General features: G+C 50.7%; 1 protein-coding gene across 28 annotated transcripts in view; it reads left to right on the top strand.

The window, feature by feature from the left end:
- Nucleotides 1-2632: 2632 nt before the first annotated feature.
- LOC126865229 (voltage-dependent calcium channel type A subunit alpha-1) overlaps nucleotides 2633-25351 on the top strand; it is a 58586-nt gene continuing 35867 nt past the window's right edge. For 2 of the 28 annotated variants that reach the window (XM_050617496.1, XM_050617505.1), the window contains exons 1-4: nucleotides 15213-15480; nucleotides 20343-20457; nucleotides 20729-21123; nucleotides 25189-25292. In XM_050617496.1, coding sequence (XP_050473453.1) covers nucleotides 15392-15480; nucleotides 20343-20457; nucleotides 20729-21123; nucleotides 25189-25292 — 703 coding nt within the window. In that variant the 5' untranslated portion in view covers nucleotides 15213-15391. Of the gene's footprint in view, nucleotides 3822-15192; nucleotides 15481-20342; nucleotides 20458-20728; nucleotides 21124-21986; nucleotides 23871-25188; nucleotides 25293-25351 lie in introns of those variants that run through there. The other 26 variants (XM_050617513.1, XM_050617507.1, XM_050617516.1 and 23 more) reach the window with 23 other exon arrangements.

Here is a 25351-nt window from a genome sequence, read left to right on the forward strand (position 1 = left end):
TTTATCGGAAAATAACGACTTTACGGCGTTCCAAGATTTATCGACGAGCCGTTGATCGCGTTTGTTCTCGCGCCGCGTTGGTAATCCGGTTCGATTTCGGCCGGAAGCTACTTTGTACACCGAGAGAACCTTGATCAATTAGAACCGACTAAAAGAATACACGGAATTATATTTCGATCGGTGACGAGTGGTCGCGAGTACGTAACCTGTTTCGCATCAGACTTACATACTCGTAGAACGCGTTACACGCGACGAACAAGTCTTCGAAGGAAATGACAGGGAAGGAGACGAGTCGGTTGATCGAGAAACGGGAGGAAATCGGTCGTCGGATAAGCGAGAGGTTTCCTTCGGCAACGAGACCAGGAGTCGTTACCTGGTTTCGTTCGCAAGGGCGATTAGCGATATCGGTGCTATGGGATCGTTGAACCAGCCGATGTTTTCCTCGTAGCCGACAGCATGTTAAATAATCATTGTCGGACGGTGTTCCGTGATCTTGAAGCGCCAAATGCGAATCACGATTGCCGGTATTGGCAAAGATGGTTTTCTATGAATTATTCGACAGGCGGAAAGGGTGGACGGGGCGCCGGGATTGCATGGAACGTTCGTGCACCCCGAAAGCTCGTCTCTCCCTTCCCTGCGTTTGCAAGCGCAGTGGCGCATGTCTGTTGACGGTGCCGGCAGTATCGGTTCGACGTACACCTACGAGAGCGAAAGCTCACTTACGGTCACGAATTCTTACGCACACCGGCGATCCAGCCGTGCGTTCCAACACCTGGTCGCAACAACGACTAAACGTCTTTTCTTACGCGTCCGTTGCTGTCGAAAATGCCTCGCCACCGAACCGTCTTCTTCGATCAGTCGTCTCGCTCGAGTCGTCTATTTCGAACAATTTTCTAGCGAGAAACGGAGCAACGGAGGGGAAATTACTCCGCGTGGTTCGATCGTTGTCTCGGTAAATGGAAAAGTCGTAGAAACAGGCCGTCTATCTTACGAGAAACCGTATCAGGGCTTTGCAGAGTCGTTCGAATTCAAGCGGTTCGAGCGTAACGCGTGACGCAAACGACACGTGTTTCCAACGGACTAATAAGCGTTGAACACGTTGCGCGCGAACTATAAGCGAGAAGTAGTTTACAAACTTTGCACGCGGTTTGATTTACGACACGGTCTTACTATGCGACCACAATAGTAGAAAAAGTATGCCCGTTACCTATCGACAGGTCGTTGGAATCTACCGAGCAACGATCATAATTCAAAACAACGTAAACAATGTCGAAGGAAGAACGCCAGGTACATGGCAAACCGATATGTAAACTGGTTGGAAAGACGCGCACGCGAAACAACGACATCGACGCGTGTTTTCGAATTCCCGTCAAAATTTCAAACGAAACGTTTCGGAGGGTGCCTGGTGGATGGCGATACGCACCTGTTCCTCCCCACTTGGGGGCGAAAGGCGAGGAGAGACGAGGACGAACTCGTGGATTGGAAAGAGAGGGTAATAACTCGGTTCTGGGAAGGGACGGGAGTGAAAGAGGAGAGCGCTCGCGCGCGCGCGCGCGAAAGACAGAGAGGGAAAGAGAGACGGATATATAGCGAAGGGGGAAAAATCGCGAGAGAAAGAGAGAAAGAGAGAAAGAGAGAAAGAGAGAATGAGAGAATGAGAGAATGAGAGAATGAGAGAACGAGAGAGGAGAGGGAGGTGGAAAGTAGCGGACAGAGGAACGGAAACGCTGAACCGCGGAATTTCGAGGCGGACGAGGAGAGAAGCTCGCGAGGCCACGAGGCTAGAGAGCGACGAAGAAGCGGCGCGAAAATCGGTTGAAGAGAGGAGGACGAAGCGCGGCAAGGAGGAAGGAGGCGGATCGAGAAGAAGCGAGAGGGTGAATTCGCGGAGGAGGACGAAGAGCCGCGGAGCCGAGAGGGAAGCGAGAGGGAAGGATATCGAGGGAGAGGAAGAAGAAGAGAGCGAGCGAGAGAAAGGGGGCGCAAACGGTCGGTAGTGGTGGCGGCGAAGGAGAAAGAGAGCGGGAGAGAGAAGGCAGGTACAGCGAAAAGGGACGGAGAAGGCGTGTGTAGGTGGTGGTGGAAGTGCGAGAGAACGTAGTCGAGCGACCGTCCCGCTGTGGCCACGAGCTCCGACGCTCGGGGAACGTAGGTAGTGCGTGAACTTCCGGCCGAGTGAAACGGACAAGAGAGAAAGGGGAAAGGAGCAGAGAGAAGGGCCATTCGATTCCCTTGGAAAGTTCGTTCGGAAACCTCCCTTTGGCTCGGTTCGACTCTGGGATCGCGCGCATCGCCGATGATCCGCGACCACGGGCCTTGAAAAGCGCTCGCGGCGCGCCGACGAGGACGAGGACGAGAGACGAGAGGGCGCGAGCACGAAATACGAAGAGAGCGTAGTTTGTTTCGTAAGTTGGGAAACGCGGGGGAGCAGGAGCAGGCGGAAGGATCGGGATAGGTAGCTGGATAGGGATAGGGATTGGGATAGGGATAGGGATAGGGATAGGAATAGGGATCGTAGGAAGGAGGACACGGAAACGACGCGGACGCGGACGTGAACGTGAACGTGGACCCGGAGGTGGACGCGTGGACGCGAAGCAGCGTGAATCGGATCGAATACGGTGGAAAGACGAGAGCGGGCGAGTGATTACGCGACGAGGAGAGGGAGAGAAAGTGTGCGACGAGTGTCGGTGAAGGGGTTTTCGTGGTCGCCGCTCGGTCGCCCTCGGGGACGCTGAGGGGCGCGAGTGCGTTTGTTATGCGTACCAGAACGTGGTACAGTGGCGGTTGACGGCGGCGGTGACGAAGACGAGGACGAGAACGAGGACGAGGACGAGGACGAGAATCGACAGGCGAGGAGAAAGTACGAGGAGGAGAAGGAGGAGGAGGAGGAGGAGGAGGAGAACGACGACGACGACGACGACGACGACGACCACGTCGACGAGGAGGAGGAAGAACAGGAACGGCAGGATCGGAAGCAGCGACCGCTTCCAAGGAGGACGTGGACGCGAACGAGGAGGCGGAGGAGGAGCTGGAGGAGGAGGAAGCGGCGGTGGAAGAGGAACAGGTGCGAGTGCGAGTACGAGTGCAAGCGCGGGTGCGGGTGTGGGTGCGAGTTCGAGATCGGGACCGGGATCGAGATCGGGATCGAGAACGGAAGCAGGAGCCGAGGAGAGAAAGGAATCGACGTCGTTGCGAGACCGATCGAGAGTGCGTTCTTGTGTGTTGTCGCACGGGAGGAGGGGAGGGAGACTCGAAAGGGAGGAAAGGCGACGACATCGGCGACGAGGAGGAAGAAGGAGAGGAAGAGAGGTGCTGGAGGAAGACGAGGAAGAAGAAAAGGAAGGTAGTGGTTGGTTTCGCTTGTCTCGTCGTCGAGATCCACGGAGTTTAGAGCTTAGGAGAGAGGAAGAGGCACATCCCCCCTTCTCTTCTCTCTCTCCCTCTCTCCAGTTTGTCTGAGTCTCTGCGAGCGATCGTATTTGCGCGAACGAGCGGTCAACAGGAAGAAGAAACGATCGGAACGACGCGCGTACGTCGACGGTTCGACCACCGACCATACGAAGAAACGAAGAAACGAAGAAACGAAAAAGGATATCGAAGAGAAAAAGTGGTACGTGGTGATTTTTTTCCGTTTCCGTTTCTTTCTGTTCGTTTTTACTGGCAAGGGCTACTCTGTGTTCGTCGTGCAGACGAAACCTTTCGTCGAGTGTAGTGTGGTTTCTTAAAGTGGTGCCTCAGCACGAAGAGGGAATCGCCAGCAGGGCAGAGGCTCGAACGCATGTAGGAACATGGCCGCAACCAGCCCCTGCCTCCCTCTAGAGGTGAGTTCAGCGAAACCGGGACGGCTCTCGTTCCGATTCTTCGCTCTAGCGATTTCGTTGCCAGATCGTTCTCCGTCGTCTGCAACGCTCTTTCCTTCTCTGTCGCTCGAACGTCGTCGACCAACGTTGATCGTCGTTACGCGTTACAATCTGTCGCTGTCGGTACATCACCTTCGATACCGTTCGCTTCGCTTTCTTTCTATTTATCTTGTTCGACGTCGACGAACCTTCCCGTTTTGGATGCAGCCGTTTGCTCGTGCTCCGCGTTCGAGTCAGACTACCGGTGTGTTCGTTTTACCGCACCAGCGTGTACCGACTCGTCGCGCTCCGTCGACCAGCTTCTCCACGCTTCGCTCTGCTCGATCCGCACGAAACGAATCGCTTTGTCCATCGACGTATCAACTCGAGAGATCCGTTGCACGTCGTCGAGTTTTCGCAACTCGAATCAACGATTCGAAGCATCGAACGCGGTGCCGTTTCCCATTTGACCTCTTTACGAGGCAGCGTAGCACGGCGAGGATCAATCGGCCCTTATCCGTTCGACGTATAAACATTTCAAGAACGCCGGCTTACCTTACCTTCGAGTATCTCGTTCGTTCGTTCGTTCGTTCGTTCGTTCGTTCGTTCGTTCGTTCGTACGAAAGATTCGAACCAAAGGGAAACGAACGTCCGAGATCGATACTAATTCCGATTCTTTAAAAAATTCTGTTCGTCGACTCGATGCTCGTTCGATGGATCAGAAAAAACAAAAATTACCGGCAAACGATGTGTCACGATACATCGACGAGTCGTTTCTCCGGCTCTGTCTGTCGTATCGCGTTGACCCCGTTTATCCCACCGTTCTTATCGAGCTTTCATCGCGTCGCTTATCAGCCACTGCTGTCTGTTCGTGTCCACGAATGCAACGTAGCCGACCAGTTAAAGGGAACGCCACGATCGCTACGCAGAAGTCGCGAACGCTTATCCTCGCCGATGTTTTGCGTCTGTCGTTCGTCTCACCGCGTTGCTTTCGATATTCTCCCTCTTTCTCTCTCTCTCTCTCTCTCTCTCTCTCTCTCTTTGCTACCTTCCTTCGTTAAGCATCCGTCAAAGAAGCGATCGTATTTCCCGAAGGAGACAGGAATTCTCGAGTTTCTGCGACAGACCTACGCTCACGCCTACGCACAGGCTGTCCTCTTTTTGCCCTTTAATCGTATCGATTAAATTCTGATGCGTCGCTTAATGGATCGAACCTTTGAACCTAACTTCTCCGTGAATAATTGCTTTAACGTTGTTCGGTGTTACGGTTGCGCGACTCGCTGGAAAAAATGTTGAACAAGTATTTTCAAATTAATACCGTCTGCGAGGAAAGGTAACGAAAGGAGAGGTACGCAGCGTGTATCGTAAAATTTGTACCGTTTAAAGGCAGAGTCTGGTCGCACGCTCGGTCGCAGCGACATTACCGTAATACGGCGAAAAACGATTTAAAGTTTTTGCCATGTTACCAGGTCGTAAGGACGCGCGTTTAAACGGCCAACGGATCCCGCTAACGAAATATCTAGAGTAACGTGCTACTCTCGTATCAGAAAATATCTGTAAACACGAGCGTATCGACATTCAGAGTCACGATCGACCAAGAAAATTAACTGCCGAACCATTAGGCTTTCAACGTGAATTCCATTGCCCGCAAAGAATACTTGGCTGCGGTGGAAATCTCTGGTCAGACGGTAGCGTTCGATTTTCGTCGAACGAGAATTCCACTTTTATTAGCGTCGTTTTACGACGGAGTACGCGCGGCAGGTGTCCGCGTCGCGTAATCGTCCGTGTTAAATAATCGGCGAGAGAACGAGATCAATTAGAAACGGGTAGCGACGTTCACCCTGCACCGCGTCATTTTTCTTTCGTGCGCTCGCCACTTGCAAATACGTAAAGGGCATCCGCTCGGAATTTTTCGTCGAACCGGTCGTAATTTGGCAAGCCGCGTTGGAAATTTATTTTATACGGAGCGATTTATCGTTTTCGTTGAAACGTCGAGCGATCGCAAGCGTTCGTAGCCACGCGACCGATCGAGCTTCGTCTCTGAAATGCCCGGGCTGACCGGCTGCTGCGACTGCCTCGAATTTTTACGCGTCTCCATCGAAAATACCTGAAAACGAAGGTCGACGACCCGAATCCAAACTGCTTTCGACGTGTCGCCTCTGTCTTTGACTCGATCGTCGACTTTGAATCGGCGTACCATCGTGCGCTTTCGAAGACGAAACTCCTGGCCTGATATTTGGCGAAACGGACGGACGGGGGGAAGAGGAATCGCACGAATTGTTGTTAAGGCGATGCCTCGAGAATATCGAAGACAGCGCTCGAAGCAATTCGAGTTTGGAAAAGTACACGCACGATGTTTGGGCTTCGTGGAATACGTAAAAGTGAAAACTCGCTGCATCCGAGCAACGAGCGAACCGTCGAACGTCAGGATAATTCGCGTGCGATCAAAATTTCCAATTTCCGTATAGATACGGGCAACGTAATATCCTTTTTGAAAGGTTGTGTCGAGGATTGCGAAAGGAGGTCGAAGATCCCGGTTCGAGTGTCCGACTGGACGTTAATTTATTAGAGATCCGTAAGGCTGGTTTGTCACGTAAAAGCCGGCGTTACGTAACTGTCAATTAAATAATGGCTGGAAGCGTGCCGGCCGGTCGTTTTGTCGTTCGTTCGGTTAATCGCGTCCCCCGTGCATCCAATCTCGATTCGATCGATCTAATGGACACGTTCGAGCGTGACTATTTCCAAGATAATACCGGCGAATCGCGCGAAAAAGCGAATCGCCTTTCCATTCGTGTCACGTAAGTCGTCGCATTGTTTCGTCGGCGGTGAATTTTTACGAACTTCGACTCGAGATTCTCGATTCCTTCTCTTTCTCGTTCGAATTGTTTCCGCTAACCTGGTCGTTGCCAAAGAGCGTGTGTGTGTGTGTGTGTGTGTGAGAGAGAGAGAGAGGCGAAAATTTCTTACGTAGGCGAGAGAAGAGTCTCGACGATCTCGAGGAAGAAAGCTGGTGCCTAACCGACGATCCAAAAATTGCATCGGACGTTTCGGAATGGCGAAGGAGGACAGCCCCTGTGGCGGAACGCTCTCTCGTCCCCTCGTCGCCAACGTCTCGGATCGTAAAAAGCCGCGAAATTGGGTCGAAATTTCTAGGAAAGCGTTACGTCGACTCGTATCAGGCCGATTGTCGAGGCTGATTGCTTTGCCGAGATGGGCCGAGCTAGCTGGCACGGAGGTTGGCAAGAATGGCGAAGGCAGTTGGTGCGCGGCACGTGTGAGAGCGAGCAGGCTTGGATTCGCAGTTGGTAGGACTGGCTCTGACGCCCGTAAAACGGGGAGTACGACGACGCTGGAGGAGTCATGGACGAAGGATGAGGACGCGCGACGGGGGTGGAAGAGGATCGCTCGAGCGGCCGAGGAGGGGCCGAAAGGGCGGTATGAATGAACGATCGATAGATATATAGTTACTTGCTGCCAGGTATCCACCTCTCCGTGTATTTTCTCGGCAGACGCGAGACTATTCTTCCCAAAAGAATCTCGATTCCCTTCCAACGACGTGGCTTTTATCCTCGGGGTTTGCCTACAACGGGATTAAACTCGCCTGTGTATCTTCGACAGGTTTTTTTTCTTCCGAACGGTTTTCTTCTCTCAAAACGCAGACTCCTCTCTCTTCGCTGCGCTCTATTTTTTCCTTCTTTCGCTCTTTCGCCACTTTAATCGACCGTTCGACGCGAACCTCGCAGGAAGTTGCCTGGTTATGAGGCGCGTGTCATTCCATTTTGCGAGTTGGCTTGGTCGAGCGAAGATTTATTCGTTCGAAATCGTCCAACGACGGAGGAAATAAACTCTAACTGTAGAAAGTGGCATCTCGATCGTGGTATCGCCAGAGTAATTACGAGTCGCTGTCGGTGACAGCGCGTAGATCGGTCGCGGCGTGTTTCGCGTTCGGAGGAAGCAGTCCGTTGGCCCGCGTAAGTACACCGACGTTACGCTGGCGATTCTACCATGAAACTAAATGGTTGCTCGGGCCGGAAACTTTGGCAACGGATCGGTCCGCTGTCAGAACGAACCGTGGCTCCGTAGAATCCGATCTCGTTTTGCGTTTCAAACGAACAGAGATTACGCTCGAATTTCATCGATCGCTTTTCAAAGCGATCGCTGTAAATGGGCAAATACGTTTTCACGGGCTGCGCGATCGCCAGCGTTCTTAGACACGCGAAAGAACGGAGCGCCGTACGACTCTCAACGACAAATTTAATAATTCGAAAGCCGGCACGAAGCCTTCGGTTCCGCCCTGTACCGGTGATCGACTAGATCGATATCGCGAAAGTTTCTTTGTGCAGCAGGTCAGCGGTAGGACGCGTAGTGTGCGTGCACACGTTTCGACTATACCAGGCTAGTTCGCACATACACGTCCTTCGTACATAATAAAGCTCGCATATTCCCTGGGGTCGACTATGCCACCGTAGGGATGCCTTTTACATCCACGATGATATCGCGCGCGCGCGCGTGCGTTTAATACTCACGGCTAGATCCGCTTCGTTCGTTTAACCTAATTGCCATCGTAGTTTCGTTGGATACAATGGGCGTCGGGCATACACGTACGTAGACATCGCGTGCAGTGTTTTTATTATCACCGGATAAAGAACCTCGAGGTTAGTTTCATCGGATCGGGCGCCGGAGAACGTTTCGGGAAAGAGGCGAGGGTGAAAGCGGCGAGGGTGAAAGCGGGGCGGTATCGTGGACGAGCGGCGCGTGGCCGTCAACATTTTCCGCGCAACTGCTACCCGTGTCTTTCGAACTCGTTGGTTTGCGAATCCGACAAAGTCAAAGGTCCTTTGCCTAAGTAGGAAAATCGTAGATCGGAGAGAGTCGAGCGAAACGTGGCAACCTCGACCGGCATTCGTCCACGTTTCCACGTTCTTATTTCCTGGAATATCGTGCGAGATGCGGAGAGTTGAAATTCCAGCGACAAAAGGGGCAAGCTGACATACGTAAGGCACGTTGCGTGGCGAAGGACGCGGGTTCTCGCTTCCCCTCTGCCGATGGCCAATGGCGCTCGAACGCTTGGTGACCTCGTGGCGTAGGCGAAAGAGAATCCTGCCAGCGAATGCGTATATTATTGCGTGTTTGCGTGTGTGCGTACGTACACTGCGCATACGTCGACTTCGCCTGTGTTCCGGCTCGTCCAACTCTCTTCCACTCCGCCCCACGCCTCTCGATCCTCCGTGCCCTCCTCTTGGCTCTCTTCTTCTATCTTTTCTCGTACCACTTGGCAAAAGCTGGAGACACCGAGTCGCCCCGGTTGACCTTACTATTGACAAGGGCGACATCCCTGATTTATAAACCTTGGGCAGCGTAAGCAAACGAGCGTCGCGTTCTACGATACGAATACGTGGTTAGAGCGGATGTAGAGACAAACGGGGGTGAGACTTTGTTCTTAAGAATTCTCCGTCCTCGCGCTCGTTCATCCGGAAGGGGTTGTTCGTCGTTCGACTCGCGTCTCTACGAACAGCGATAGGATTAACGGGGATCAACACCGGAGGGATACCGAAGTCGCACGTAGCGAGGAGTATCTCGGTGGAAGAAATCTTTCGCCGCGAAAGAAACGCAATTGATCCGGCGCTACGAGCGCGGTGGAAAGTTTGAGCAGCGGTAATTTATCGTGCGTCGTATCGGAAAAGTAAGAACGCTAATGTAAAAAACTGTGTCGGCGCTTCCTTCTCCCTCCTCCCGCGCGCTATCTCCACGATCTAAATAATCGTTTAAGTTACGTCGGTGTTATAACGTCATAGTTCAAGGATTTGAAAAGCGCGATTCAGCGTTCCAGCGACGCGTCTGGTTTCGTGGAACGTGGACGGCACGCGTCGCGTTCCCGCGTCCAACGATTCGCTTTCGGTTCGGCGAAGCCGACTAGCCGCGCTTTCAATTAGACGAATCGCGATTCATCGAAGGCCAAGAGTCGTATCATTCGTGCTAGAATGTTATAGTTCAAGGATCCCGTTGTCTACATCGAATGGCCTCGCCATCTATTTATTCGAGTTGCATTCCCCAGCGTTTTCTAGAATTCATCGCGTAACGACAATGCGAATCGACGCGCTCGAAACGTTGGAATTTGTCTCGGGATCGAGGTAAAATCTTTGGTCGAGAACGCTGCGTTGCACGATCAAGTAGAAAGAGATCGATTCGGGGCAGACGCGTCCTGCCAAAAGCGGTACGAGAAGCCGATACGTTTGGAAGGTGCGGTAGAAAGGGCAGCGCTTGGCACGTCCGGTCTTTTAAGTAGTACAAGTACGTGCGTGGTCGGACTAGCGAGAACAGCTACGGAAACGAGTTTGGCACACGCGCTACCGTAAGTACCGACTTTGCGCTCGTAGTTTCTTTAATGGGTCGTTGGAATATTCAAACCTTCGCGAACATTATCATTTACAGCTTTCCCCGTTGCGATTGGCGAGATTTACAACGCAGTCGCGAAATTTTAATAAAAAAAGGGGAAAAAGTGGCAACGTCCGTCGGGTTGATATCGAACATTCTCCGGTTACGGGTCCCTTGTACGTATAAAATTTTAGTTGAAAATATTTGAGATAGATTGGTAGGTCAACCGGTCAACTTCGAAGGGGAATAGCGGCACGGTAAATCATCGGACTAGTTGTTTGACGCGCGCCAACTTCCCGGCGAAATCTAAATTCGATTTTCCAACTTTATCGCTGTGAAAACAAACTCGTAATCGTTTCCACGTCGAGATATTGCGCGGAATTTGCACGAGTACGTCGCGTTATCGCATCATCCATTGACTCGGCAAAAATTGTTTTTAGTCGCAGAAATTTCTAGGAATTATACGTGTAACCGAATTTGCATATTCTAATTAGCATCCCTCGGCGAACAGTGAACGGTCGGTTAATCGGTTCCCCTTATCAATGAATACGAGCTTCTTGGAACGGTTGTTTCACGGTCGCGTGTTTCGCTCATTCACTCGCGTCAGTCACCAAATCATCCGTTCGAATACGTGGAACGACCGTTGCCGTCTCGTGCTTTATTTTCCGATTCACGAAACCTTCCTTCGACCTCCCGCCACCTTCCTCCCGCCTCTTTCTTCCGCTGCGAGTCACGTAGGATTTCGCAATCCTCGAGCTGCCACGCGCGTCTCCCGCCGACCGCCGCGATACGCGTAGGAGGAAATTTCGAGAGGTAGCCAGCAACGTCACCTCTGTAATGCCTGTCTTTGGTTACGTGTCCTAGGTTCGATAGGAATCGAACGGCAACGTCTCGCCAACGTTCGGCTTCGCTGGACGAAAATAGGTCACTCGGGTCCTAGATACATAGGTATCGAAGTGGTTCGTCTTTGGTAGCTCCGTACGTATCGTCGATCAACGGCCGATTTTACCGATGTCCGCTCTAACCGAGGAATCGAGGGAGGACGAAGCGGCGGCTGATTTTCTCTGGAGCTCTAAAACGAAACGTATCCGCACTGGTTGGTGCAACTTCTTCGGAAATGGCGTGTGTGGCGAGGAGCGTGGGCGTGGGACGAGTCAGACGTCTGGCCATGACGTTGTTCCATCCCCTTCCCTTCTCTTTCTCTCGATTCCTCCTTCTCGGTCGCTGTTCGTCCGAAAGAGTTAAAATCATAGATGCGCGTCTCGCAGCAGCGTTTCGAGACGTTCTCGGGCGCCAGACGATCTCGCTCGTTTATAGCCGTCCCCTTTCGTCTCGACGTTACGAGCCACATAGTTATACGGCTTTATCCTCGGTCGTGACTGGTGCTCGAGCACTCGCCAATCTGGAGACACCCCTGCCAGGAACCCTCTTCCCTTTGCCCCAACGTTCGCTCGTCCTTCTTTCAGATTCTCATTCACTTTTTTCCATCGCCGTTGCTCGTTGTCGAATCGGCAAACCGTCGGCCACCGCGAACGATCCAAACATCGTCCTCGCTAGGAATTTTTGTGTCGCGCAAATCGAATTAATTCTGCGATCTGATCGGATCGACTCGCACACGTCGAGCAGAGAACAGTTTCTCGACTGTTTACAAGTTTACGCGAAGGATTTCTTCGCGTTTGGGAGTCAGGCGAATGTTTACAGGGCCAGCGATCGCGCCTCTCTTTCGCGCGTTTGCCCTGGGCTTGTCAGGGCTGTTTCGCGTTTCGACGTTTCTCGCCTCGGAAATCGTTTTCCGACTCGATATCACCGGCTGCGACATTCGATTTCATATGATTTATGGCATTCCACCGTGTAGTGTCAGTTAACCGGTCGTAAATTACCGCGACGATATCGATCTTTCGCGCGTAAATCAACTCGCATCATTTTCAAGTAGACGTGCAATTTGTTAAATCATTCGATGAAAATGAACGTTCGATTTTTCGTTACACTCGTCCGTAGCTTTCGATCAACGAAAGTACGTTCGAGGAACAAAGAATCGAATACTCCATGGGACGATCTAACGTCTAATTCGTCGTAAGAAACTGCCTCCGAGAGTCTGTAATTCGGTGTGTATCGGAGCGTAACGGTTTCTCTCGAGTGTCCTTTACGATCGCGAGCAGAAGTTTATCTTCGGGACGTGGCTGTCGCAAGTTTGGAAAATCTCGAGGAAGATTTGAACGTTCGAAACGACGGCGGCTACAGTCGGAACGCGATTCGCGTTTTCGATCGACGCATCGCGGCGAAGCTAGAGTACGCGGTGTAATCGTTGCTGACCGACGAGCTGCTCTAAAACGCATGCGTTTAGACGCAGACGATGCGTTTATAGCAGCGACGACGAATAAACGCGTTAAAACGAACTCGTGTATCCGCTTTCTTCGCCACCGTGGTCAATTAAATTTGCATGTTACTGCCACTTTTGCAAACGCGTGTTGCCTACGCTCTACACGCGTGAATTTCTATTTTCTTCGATAAAAAAATTGCTTCCTCGCGATCGACGATTCATCCGCGAATATTCGATATCCGTTTGCTACTCGAAATTTCGTCTTCTTCCACGAACGTGACATTTTTATCGTACTAGATAACAACGACAGGATCATCGTCGATAATTTATTCTCGCCGCCCGAAATTTCGATTCTATCGGACGAGTGGCAAATTTCCGTTGCAATTAATATCATCGTCAGGTTAATACGAGAGTGATGTATATCGTAGGTATGTGACAAGAGTCGGCAGGAAGGTAGAGAAGTCGAGGGGATGCGGCTGCGATTAGGCAGTGCACGTAGATCGACGTACTCGCACACGAGGCACACGAGGTGCGCTCGTAAACGTACGCAGTGACATAACGCGCGATCGCAGAACAATTCGCCAGGGGTGGTGGTAGCGGCAGGGCAAGGGCGCGTTAGGGGAACGGAGGGGAAATGTCGAAACGAAACGGATACACGTATTCGTCGCACACGTGTACAGCTGACGTAACCCCGGTTTCTGGGGGCAAATAGACCGAAAGGTAATTTTACCGGGCTATGTAGGCGGTTATTATGGCTAGGTGGCTCTTTAACGCTGGCCTTCCCTCGCTTTCCAACACCCGTTTCTCACCGACGTCCGCCTGCGTTTACACGGGTTTAACGCGCAGACAATGCTATTAGCGCTATTTATGGTGCCTCAGCTTCGTATCAGGCTCCGTCCGCATTAGACCGTGGGTATTCCAATTGCGCTCCATCTCTCCGTCTCTCTCCTTTTTGTCCACCGGAGCGTAAATTTGGATAAAATCTGGCTTTGCCCGGTAACCGTGTTTTCGAAGGATCGGTATCGGCGAAGTTCCGAGATAATTTCGAGATTTCGCCGAGATTTCCATTAACGTTTTCGAATCGGACCTAACGACGTCGTCACGAAGCAGTCGTAATAGCGTCATCGATCTGTCCCTGTTTTTGCATCAGGGTAGTCGATGCATGTTCTTGGCGAACGATTCGGTAGGAATTCGCGTGGACGAAATACGGCGAAGTTAGAACCGACGCGAACTCCATCGCCGAGTAGTCGAGTAATCTACAGGCTGACGCAAAGTAGCAACGTATTGGTCGCTACGTTGGCAGCGATAGCTTCCGTTGACGAGAAGCTATCGCAACTACCGTTTCAGTGACGGTAGCGACGTCGCGCGACAGACACAGTCGTCCGTTGAATAAAGTCTGAATACGAGAGACGAGCCGAGAGACCGCGCGCAACCGGTGATTTCTATATCCTCGTTAAAAGAATCGATAACACCTGGCGTACTATCGATGGAGCAAGTATAGTATCCTTTGCGACATGGCAAAGTTTCGAGTCGAGGCGTCGAATAACGATTGACAGCAGCATTGACGTTCGACGTGTCTCTCCGCTTAACGTCGTGCAAATTTCATTTCCTATGGTAATTTCTCAAATAGAATGGTTTCCAGACGAACATCGAACGTTCTTCCAGTCGTTAATTTCGGCTTCCACGCGTCCTACTCGCCGCTACGCGTTTGCAAATGGGATCTCGTCGTTGAACGAGGTGCTGGGAATTTCTTTCCTCTGGAAGTTTATCCGGTACACGTGACACAAAGTGTCGTAGCATCGGATAGGCGGTACCGCGTGACGCGTGTCCGTTAGCGAAAAGTCTTGGCACGCCGTGACCGGCTGATGCGATTACCGCGGTCGATCGACTGCTGCCTGGAGCGCTTCGAATCGAATAATTAAGACGAACGTTATGCGGGGTGATCGCGTCGCTCGACGCCGAGCATAAGCGAACCGCTGCATCGAATTCCCCCGAATGCCGTTGCCCACGACCGTACTACCTCGACCTAGATTTACGCACTCTAGCCACCGGTGTGCTGGGACGCTTGGACGTTCGTACAACCGCGACTGGCCCAACGACACCAGCTTTTTCGCGTTTACGAACACGTACGGTCGATCGGCGGATCGCATCGTCGAACCCTAAACGCCTAGACCCAATGTTACAGTCGCGTTCGTGTCGTTGTTTGGTTCTATGGACACGTTGCCTCGTCGGAGGTAGTTCGAAATTTCGAAAACGCAAAAAAGGAAAATAGCCGTAGACAGGCGCGGTGGTAGATCGGAAGGAGGTAGTAGGCAGAAGCCGGTTGACGGAAGAATCCTGCGAAAACGTAGAGAGCAGGCTGGAAGGTACGCGGCCGGTAGTGGCGGTCGTGATGGTCGTGGCTCGGTTGACGTCACCGGACAAAATGGCGGAGAGGTGACGTCACCAGGAACCCCCTCTCTCTAGGTGGCTCCGCAACGTCGCCGACTGTAGCCTCGATATCGCGGAGATGCCAGAGAATCGAGGTGTGTGTGTCGGAGAGAAAACGCGACGGGGAGAGAGAGAGTGAGAGAGAGAGAGAGAGAGAGAGAGAGAGAGAGAGAGAGAGAGAGAAAGAGAGAAAACGGGAGGACGGTGGAGGTGTCGAACGGCTGGGCGCCGTGATGCTCGCGTCACAGCGCTTTCGGTGCTCCGGTGCTTTTTGGCAAGATCGTTTCGCGCATTTAGAGGGCGACATTAGCCGGCTTTTCGGGTAACGATCGCGGTCGCAGCGCGGCACAGCTGGCTGCCGGGAGACGCCCCGGAGACGCGTTCTCGTGGAGAGCGACGATCGCAGCCTGTGAACGAGTCGGCGACGATGCTTCGACCGGTGCTCGTAATCCTAAGGATCGTTCGATCGGCATTGGTAGCGTGCACGTGGTGGAAAAATACGGGACGAGGCAAAGGGTAGGTAGACGGACGTTGGCAGAGGTTGAAAGGTAGGAAGGTAAGCAGCAGACAGCAAGATGCCGGACACACAGGCGGCAGATATACTGCGCACGTGGCGCAGAGCGGCGATTCGGCTGCGCGCCAGCCCGAATCCCTGCGACCCAGGGTGGTGCGACCGGCGCACTCGAGCTGCTGCGATTCTTAGTCGGCCGCCAATTTCATCCCCCTCTATCTTCTCATCCCTCTTGCCTGTTTTCTCGCTCTCTCGCTCTTCCTTCGCCCTCTACCCTTTCTTCCGCTCGAATATATTCCTCTCGACCGTTCTCGGTTTAACGTTAACCTCTATTCGGGCTGCGCCTCGTACCGCGTGGGAGCTGCTTCAAGGATGAATCAGGACTCGAGCGCGATAACGCCTACCCCCCCCCCCCCCCCACCCGCATCGCGCTTATTCCATATCGCGTTTTTCCAACCCTCGACGATTCCTCCGTGATTTCTCCGCGATTTACCTTTCTCTTTCTTCGGACGAGTCTCGTCGCGCTTCTTCCGCCCGAGACTCCGCTTTTCGAGAGTAATCGCGACTGGCACGAGAAATCGAGAAATCGAGAAATCGAACGTTCGCGATACCTTGCTCTCGCGGATGTTTGACTTTCGCTCGTAAACGGCACGCCTGCGCCGATTAGTCGCGTTATAGATATATCGTGCGATATTACCGTGCTTGTTTCGAGAGCGTCGAGGCTAGGAAGTTTCTCGTTGCGTGCAAACCCGGTTGCTTAAAAAGCACGACACGGTTGATATGGTTGATAAACTTAGCCCTAATTCGCTCGACTTTCTTTTACGCGTTACCGAAAACGCGTCGTTACGCCGGGAATAACGCCCACCTATAACCATGATGTGTACTGCAACGGCTAGAACGTCGAGACCGTTGTTGGTTCGTCGATCGTTTGTAGAAATTAAGGGTAACAGGGATAGTCTCTCGTATTAGTGGCTGACTAAACGACTTCGGGAAGGGTTAACGCGAGAATCATGCACACCGATACAACGATTTTCAAGGAGATCCGTTATAGCGCGGCGTCACGTCTTTCATATTGATTTCCCGAAAGATATTAATAACTCTCGAGAAGTATCGTCGATAACTGATGAGCCATAATAAACTTTTAAGTGCCGTCCCAGTTGCTACGAATAGACACTAATCTCGATGCTTCTCGACGCTGGAACGCTGTTCCGTCGACTAGGACGTCGGACGAGACGCCGCGACACGTTTGCTTTCTTTTATAGCGTCCAGATAATTGTTCGTTGCCCGAGAGCAGAGATTCAAAGGACCGATCATCGAAAATCGAAACGAACGAATATCGCGCACCTCGAACGTTTTCTCGCGATAGTTCGGGTCGGAAAATTCGATATAGCGCGTATTTATACCCGCAACGAGATGAAAAAAATGGCCTTCTCTCACGACTGCTCCCTCGTTAGTTCACGATCTGGAATCGAAGGCCAATTATTTTTGCGTGCACCTTCCTTGTCCCGTTCGCCGGTTCGCGAACGTTCCATCTTCTTCGGGCCGCGTAACCCGACCAGCTATTTTCACGTTCCTTCGCGAATTTTTCTAAAGTAAATTCGCGAGCTCTGCAAATTCGTCGGTTCGATCGGTAAGAGCCAAGGATGGTATTTGTGCAGCAAAAATACGCCGTTCCACCTTCCTTCGTTCCCACGTTTCTCCGTTCCGGTAAACATTTTACGACCTTTCGCATTTAAGAACCGCGACGTTCCCCTCCGTTCTCCTCGACAAACTGGACGACGTGATCAATCGGCTACGGTCAACCAGACTTTAGATTTTGCGTCGTTGGTCCGACCGTACGTCGGCTAATTCGAGCCAACTACGATCCGCGGCGCCCGATATATTCGATCGATAGGATTTCAGCCTTTCGCGGGAAATCGTCCACGCCGAAACGATCTCGAGTTCGTTGAACCCGTTGGTAACGAGTCCGTGGACTTTGCCCCGCGTCGCTTGCAGAAACGATCGAATCGCGAACATTCGGACGACGTAGCGCGCTTGGGCATGCGCGAACGAAACGATCGAGATCGTCGGAAAGACGAACGCGTCGAAGAGAGAGAGAGAGAGAGGCGAAAGAGCCCTTGTATTAATTACCGCGAAGAAAAAACACGGGTGGCCGGCGACACGAGGGTTTGGCACGGATCTCGGTGCTCCGGATCGCGGCTCGGTAACCTGTAAAAAGTCCTTTTGGACGGCGTTGCCTAGCATAAATCGCGATTAACCTTCGTCACGGGTTTTTAACTCGGATTTTTAGCTCGACGACGCAAAGTTAATTCGCCTCTCGCAATTTCGAACGGGAGAGCAGCATGGTGTCGCGACTCGTTCCTCGGCAATTTACCGAGAAATCTCGGGGATCCTCGGGTCAGCAACGATTTCTATGGTGACTCGCTCGGAGGCACGACGTTCCTCGGGCTCGATCGCCAGCCATTCGCAGGAGCGAAACCCGGTTGCTCGTGCAGAATCGGCCGTTAACCGAGGCCGGTTTGTTCGACGGAGAAAAGCGCGAACGATTTCGACTCGACACGCGTCCGATCGGTTAAATCCCGAAAGTCTTCGCCCGTGCGTAATCGGCGATAGGTTACACCTGTTGCTGGCGTAACGATCATCGAGGCGGCTCGAACGAGGACCGAGCGGTGTTAGGCGATGCGACGCGTCGTTCTCCGCCGTCGAACTATTCGGAGGCGAACCGTGCTAGCTCATTTTCGAGAGTACTATCGATCTTACCGATATACAGGCTACGCTCTATCAATTATTCGCGCTTCGATTTCAATAATTCAGAGACGTTCCGTCGGGCCGAACGGACGAACGAACAGTCAATCTGACAGGGAGTCGCTTGCAATTCTAACGCGTTTCCTTCGCGTTTAACCAGCCTGTCCGAGGGACCTCGTACGGAGAGGAAAAGACGATTTTTGACGAGACGAGTTATTTCGATTTGCGCAAGACGGATTGGATTTCAAACGTAAACGGTCGAAAAGTCGACTTTCTGGTTCGAACGTGGTTAATTAAACGTTGACGCAACGAATGAGAGTATAACAGCGATGATTGCGTCGATAGGTAACGTTGTTATCGTTATTACGACACCGTGGCTGACTGATAATGCCGTGTTGATGCGTTTCGCGTGTACGAGGTCGGCGTAGGTGGCAAATTACCGCTTGCATCGACAATGGACTTCGTATCTACGGCTTGATTAAATTAAATCGTTATTAATTGATCGACGAGATTGCGCGCGTCCTCTCGTTTCGATTACGCTGTTCCTGTACGCGTAGATTTGAGAAACGCCGAGGACATTGGGATTTTTAGATCCCGAGAAATCGTGGAAAACACGTGCCGGATGCCGGTCTCGTGGAATTTCAAGTCGTCGCAATCAGACGACGTTCGTAGTTTGCGTTGATCGAACGGTCCGAGCAACGGTTGTATCGACGAATCAATTGCACCGATTCGGTGAGTTGAAACGCGTTTACGCGATGTATCGGTTCACGCAGTTTCGCCAACTGTCGTAGTCTCTGCCTTATCACGAATCATCGTAAAGGATATAACCTAACAAACACGAAGATGGTACCCCGCTGGGGGTAGCCAGCCACATGATAATCAAACAACTAAAAAATTCTACCAAATGTCCAAATTGGGCAAATTGTGAATGTGAAATATTAAACAAAAAAAAAAAAAAAAGAAACGAATCACGCAAAGATGTCTGATCGACGAAGGTAAATCGCGAACCGAGTTACAAAGGGATACGGCCGAACGAATTCGATGTCGGATGTTAGTTTGCATTGTTCGATCACTCTCGTTGTAGAACGAAGGACATCGAAGGCATTCTCGAGTTCCAGCGTTGTCGGAAGAACTTAAGGAGCACTTTAGCGGGTTCGCAGGAACATCCCCGGTGTGACTACCGTCGATCAAGAATATATTTTTTCGCGCGTTGTGCAAATTCAGCAGCCAATCCTATTTTTCCTAGAATCGGTGAATTGAGAGAGGAAAGGTTGGCTAATCGAAATGCTTCTCTTATGGGTATCTGTTAGGTATCGTCGGAGAAACGTTGGATCGTCACAGAGGAACGATATCGACGGTAAACGATCTGCTCGCGGTTCGACGCAACAAGGAGTCGATCGTCCTGTTCGTAAACGAGCTAGATCTCGTTAAGGATGGAAACGCTGATCGCGGCTGAATAGAGAGAATCAAGGCTCGATGAATAGAACGTAATCTGGCAACGAGGCTAGCCAGCTACGTATCGAGCTAGAAGGCACGCAGCACGCGACAAAATGCACGGATGTCCTATGCGGTATCCTTGTCGCGAGTTATTGCATTACCGGCTACCTTGATTGCACTTTCCTACGAGTAGAAGCCACGCACGTGGCAGGCTTCTAGCTGCAAAAGTCTCGGCTAATGTAGTTAATTAGCCCCAGCGGCGTATTATATGCTCGCGCTGGCCATTAACGACCTCTCTGGCGAAACACTTGGCAACTACCATCCGACCAGGCGATTCTTATCCTCCGAAAAATAATCACGCTCTGTACGTATATTGCTGGCGTATTTGATCGCGTCGCAATGCCTCGGTAGCGTGACTTTGCATTTCTTATCTCGACAGGCGGAATCTCTCGCCGAAATTGCTCGATCGAATGTCGCGTATCACGAAAGTCGAACGCGATCGCGTCCGCTTCTCGCGGTCGCGTATTCGTTTCCGTGTTTGCCGGTGACACGCCGTGAACTACAAGTTTGCAAAATCGATGGTATCCTCTGGTGGCAAGGTGTGCCGTCACATACGCGTGCCCGATAACGGCATATCGTGAGTTTCGCTCGCTGGCTAACACCTTTTATCTTGCGTGATTTGCAGGTTGGCAGCGCAAGAGGCGGCACAAAGGGACCCTGGATACGCGAGTCAGTACAGGAGAAGGCCGAGGTTGGCCGGACTGAGTGGTCTCGGTGACTGGACTAGCTTTGGAGGGGAGGTAAGAGGCGAACTCGGAAAATCTACGTGCCAGTTTCTTTGCTTCGCCGCGGGGGGATCGGGTTATCCCTGGGCATTCGCCCCCCGAGGGCAGGTATCGTTCGTCTTGCTTGTTCGTGTCGTAGCGAGGAAACATTCGGTTTCTCGGGGATAAGCGGTGGTTATCGATCGGAAAAGAATCGCGTTCGGTTTATAGAGTATCGAGGAGGGATACAGATGGTAAGAAACGGGGGGTAGGATGAGATTAAACGGAAGGAAAACGTTGTAAACAGGTACCTGGTCTGGTGGACATGGCGCCAGGCCGGGATCAGGGCGGAGGGGCGGGTGGCGGTGGGGCAGGTGGCAAGGGCACTACGTCGTTGTTCATCCTGTCGGAGGATAACTGCATCAGGAAGCATACTCGCTTCATAATCGAATGGCCGCCCTTCGAGTACGCCGTCCTGCTCACCATCATCGCCAATTGCGTAGTCCTCGCCCTCGAGGAGCACCTGCCGAAGCAGGACAAAACCATACTCGCGCAGAAGCTCGAGGCCACGGAAATCTACTTCCTCGGGATCTTCTGCGTCGAGGCGAGCCTCAAGATCCTCGCCCTTGGCTTCGTCCTCCACCGTGGCTCCTATCTGCGCAACATCTGGAACATCATGGATTTCTTCGTCGTGGTGACCGGGTGAGCGAATCGTTTTCTATTATTCTACTCTAACGATACTCTCCCCTTTCTTCTCCGGGACGATTTTTGACAACGGGAGATCTCGCTTTTCCGTATTCCGTCGCTCTCGGTTCGAGTTCGAAAGCCTCGTCGATCGATTTCCGCGCGTGCGAGAAAGAGAAAGAAAGAGAGAGAGAGAGAGAGAGAGAGAGAGATGTAAAACAGCCGAGGAATACGGAAAACAGGGACCATCCTTAGTTAAAATTCGCGAAAGCTCATCGCTCGAGTTTTACGTACTTTCGTTTCCTTCTACTTTTCTCGTTACTTTGTTTCATCGCGAGCTCGCTCATCATTTCATTCTCCATCCCCCCCCCCCCGTGTTCTTCTACTCCGTGCAAACGAACGAGCGCATTCTTGCTCTTTCCACTTTTTTCCATCCTCCGCTGTCTCTTTGTCTCTCTGTTCGTCGTTGGATGCTTCGTCCCGTAAGAAAACGCACGGAGAGGAAAACAGTGGACGAGGAGAATGGTCTCGTACTTGGTCAGGCTTTGATCGAATTTCCAGCGCGTTCCGTTTCGATGATTTCGCGTTAAACGACCACCTCTCTTATCCCTCCGATTACGCTCGCCTCGAGGAGCCCTGTTTACGGAGAAAGCCTTTCTTCGCGCGTCGTTCGCCGCGTCCTACGCATTTCGATTTCCTAGCCGACGATCGATTCGACGTCGAAGTGAGAAACGTTTACGCGCGAACGAATACTCGCTTGAAATTCAACGACGACGCGACGAAAGGATCTTTCTCCGCATTGATTTAAGATTTAAGGAGATCGCACGTCGATCGGTTTTTTTCGGCCGAGCAGATAGATTCTAGAGTAATCCTTGGATTAGGTCGATGACCGTGTTCGCCGAAACAAACGTGGACGTCGACCTGCGTATGCTACGTTCCTTCAGGGTCCTCAGACCGCTAAAGCTGGTTTCGAAAATTCCAAGTGAGTCAGTCACAGTTCTGCGAAACGGCAAACGATACAAACGCCATAAGTAACAGTACAGAGTGCAGTAACAGAGAACAGTCGAGCAGCAGATTGATAACTAACTAACTAACTAACTAACTAACTAACTAATCCCCCGTTGTTCCTGGCAGTTTGTGTGCGTTCGACTAGTCTCCTTAGTTTTATATACGTTTCATCTTTCTATAACAGATTTATTAGTTTCTATCCTTTTAGTTTCCTTCTTTAGTTCTCCCGATTATTTATACACGTTTTTTCACGTCGTTTAAGCGTTCCGTTTTTTATCGTTGATTGACCACCACTTAGAGGCTATGGGTGTATTAGAAACAGTTGATTGACGCTAGATGATCGTTGGCAGTTTGATGATCGATATTAATTGAACATAATATCTATATATATATATATTCTGTGTCCACGTGGTTTGCGTAATTCGAGTGTCTTATACGTTATACATATATATATATATCTATGCGTATTATTGATATTCTACTGTCTCTATAGAGGACTTGCGTGAATTAGTCGCTAGTGTTATATTGCGTTACTATTTGCTCTATATCTTCTGTCGTTATGTTCAGTTTTGTGCACAAGTTATTCGTACATTTAGAGAGTTTCAAAGTCGACAAATTAGACACGTACATACGCACACGCATACACACACACACACACACACACACACACACACACACACACACACACACACACACACACACACACACACACACACACACACACACACACACACACACACACACACACACACACACACACACACACACACACACACACAAAAGCACGCACGGACACGCACGCACACACTTACGTAACACACGAAGCGTACGGTGCGAATATACCGGCGTGTCGAGTCATCGACGAAATCTTTGGCTTTTCATTAGGGAAGGAAAAGTTATCGGACGTGCGGTGAATTTTCGTTGCCGCGATGCGCGACGAGTATCTTTAATTCGCCGTTCGAACTTTTTTTCGTATTCTGCTCACGTAGCGTCTACCACGACAGGTGTATCGAAAATTTCGAGAAAATATTTCGCTCGCACACGACGCGATAATAAACGCCCGAAGACGAACGAACGACCGAAGCAAATTCGATTTAATCGGTGTAAACGGTCTCGCCGACGTTTCGATGTTCGTTGGACAGCGTACGGATTATATATACGTTAGACTTCTTTCGATTCGAAACTTGTCGCGTAACGCGGAATACGCACGCGTATACTTGATACACGTACACACGCAAAAAAATGAACACGAAACTACTGGCCTGCAGGTGTCTCTATATTTAGCAAACTCTATCTTTAGTCACAGTCACTGATTGATAGAATTGACTATACGTTGGTAAATAGGTACATGTTCTAGAACAGTAACGTATTCGAGCAAGCTCGTGTTTGCTAGAGAGTGGTACCTTTAGACATCCTCGAGAGACCGAGTCATAGTCCTACACAGACTTTTAGACTTCGACCGAGATATCCTCTCTCTTGTCTGCTTTCCCTTCGATCACGGTCCTCGAAATTTCTCTTCCCCACGATTACTCCGCAACACGAATCATAGCGTGCGAACGAATTCGGACTCCTCTTACCAAAAAGAAAAAGAGAAAAAGAAAAGAAAAAAAAAAAAGAAAATGAAAAAAGAAAAAAAGATACCAGGATGCAAATTCAACGTTCGAGAATGAAATCAATTTTTCTTCCACGCTGACCAAGATTCTGCGATGATTCGACGAAGATTTCACGAAGATTTTACGAAGAATGCAAACTCTGCAGTATGGGAAATCTTCCTATTTCGCTTCTAATTTATAGACATTCCCAATTAGCGGTGTATTTTAGGGCCCGAGCAATCCTAGCTATATTTAGGACGCCAACGCTATCGACGATCCGTCGTGGTCGTTTCGAACGATAAAAGCAGAACGAAATAAGCGGATGATTAAACGAAACGATCCGTCGATATTTTTGCGATCGACAGAGAACAGGGGTAAAAGCTTTGTACGACGAACGAGTTGAACGACCGCGACGGATGTTACGTTTATTATCTTCGTGGAACTAGAGTTATAGTTAGCAGAGGATTGTATTCAACGGCATCTAGAATTAGAATCTCGCGTGAGTAACTTAATAAGAATTTCCTCTCTATCCAAGCGTCGAAATCCTCCTGATAAAAGAAATCATTAAACGTTTAATCTCTTAGCGTAGTTGCTCCATCCCGTCGAATCGTTAACCCGTCTCCATGCTTTCGATATTAAGCCGAATTGATCGAACTTGGAAACCGTTTTCTCCGTCTTTCGCGATTATAGTTTAAAGGGTGATCCAACGATGCGCTAATTCGATAAGCTAATCCGACGCTGTGAGAATCGAGAGTCGAGCTTTTTGTCTTTGAATTCGACCGTGTACGTACGATCGAGGTGCGCGAAGGGTTGACTTTCACGTTCAGTCGCCATCGATCGCGGCACATACGCGGAAATACGCGACGAGTTAAAAGTTTTACTATTCGCGCCTTCGCTCAAAAGTTCTAGGACTTCGAAAGTTATTGTATTTGCTTGAACATTGGAAAAAGGTGGAAAGTAGCGCGATACGTTGATAAGTTTATCGAAAGATTTAAACGAAAGATCGCGTTGTATTATCCGTTGTTTATATTTAACGTTATCGATGGTACAATTATTAACGATAGAAGATGTCTCCTAGTACTTTTGAGCGTATATCGGATCCGCTTATCAGCACGCAATTTAGTCATAGTCGGCATAGACGTAGTAAGAAACGGTAAAGAACGGTCGCGTTTAAAGTCGCCACTCGTAGAATTTCATCCCCTGTCCGGCCGACCTACATAGTTTGGAAAAGGCTATAGAGAACGTACGTTGAGATAAAATTGATTTCGTGCGGTATATATTATAAAGAAGAAAAAGAAGCGAAGATATATCGGTCCCCGACGAGCTTCACCCCGATTAGACATTCTCCCATTTTCCCATCGGTTAGGTCATAGAACGCTAGTTACCACATAGTTGTGTAGCTTAAGTACTTAAGTAGCGTGAGTATTAGTGTAATAGAGTAGAAAGTAGTAAAGTGTGGCGGGGTGTGTGTGTTTTGGGGCAGGTTCATCACGGCGTTCTCGCAAGGCATAGAACTGGATATGGATCTGCGCACGTTGCGTGCGATACGCGTGTTGCGACCGCTCAAACTTGTCTCCGGCATACCGAGTGAGTAGCGTTTCAATACAATCGGCCATGAAAATCCAGCCGAATCGAACGAAACGGCC

The sequence above is a fragment of the Bombus huntii genome, chromosome 4, assembly GCF_024542735.1.
Source record: "Bombus huntii isolate Logan2020A chromosome 4, iyBomHunt1.1, whole genome shotgun sequence".
Taxonomy (NCBI): domain Eukaryota; kingdom Metazoa; phylum Arthropoda; class Insecta; order Hymenoptera; family Apidae; genus Bombus; species Bombus huntii.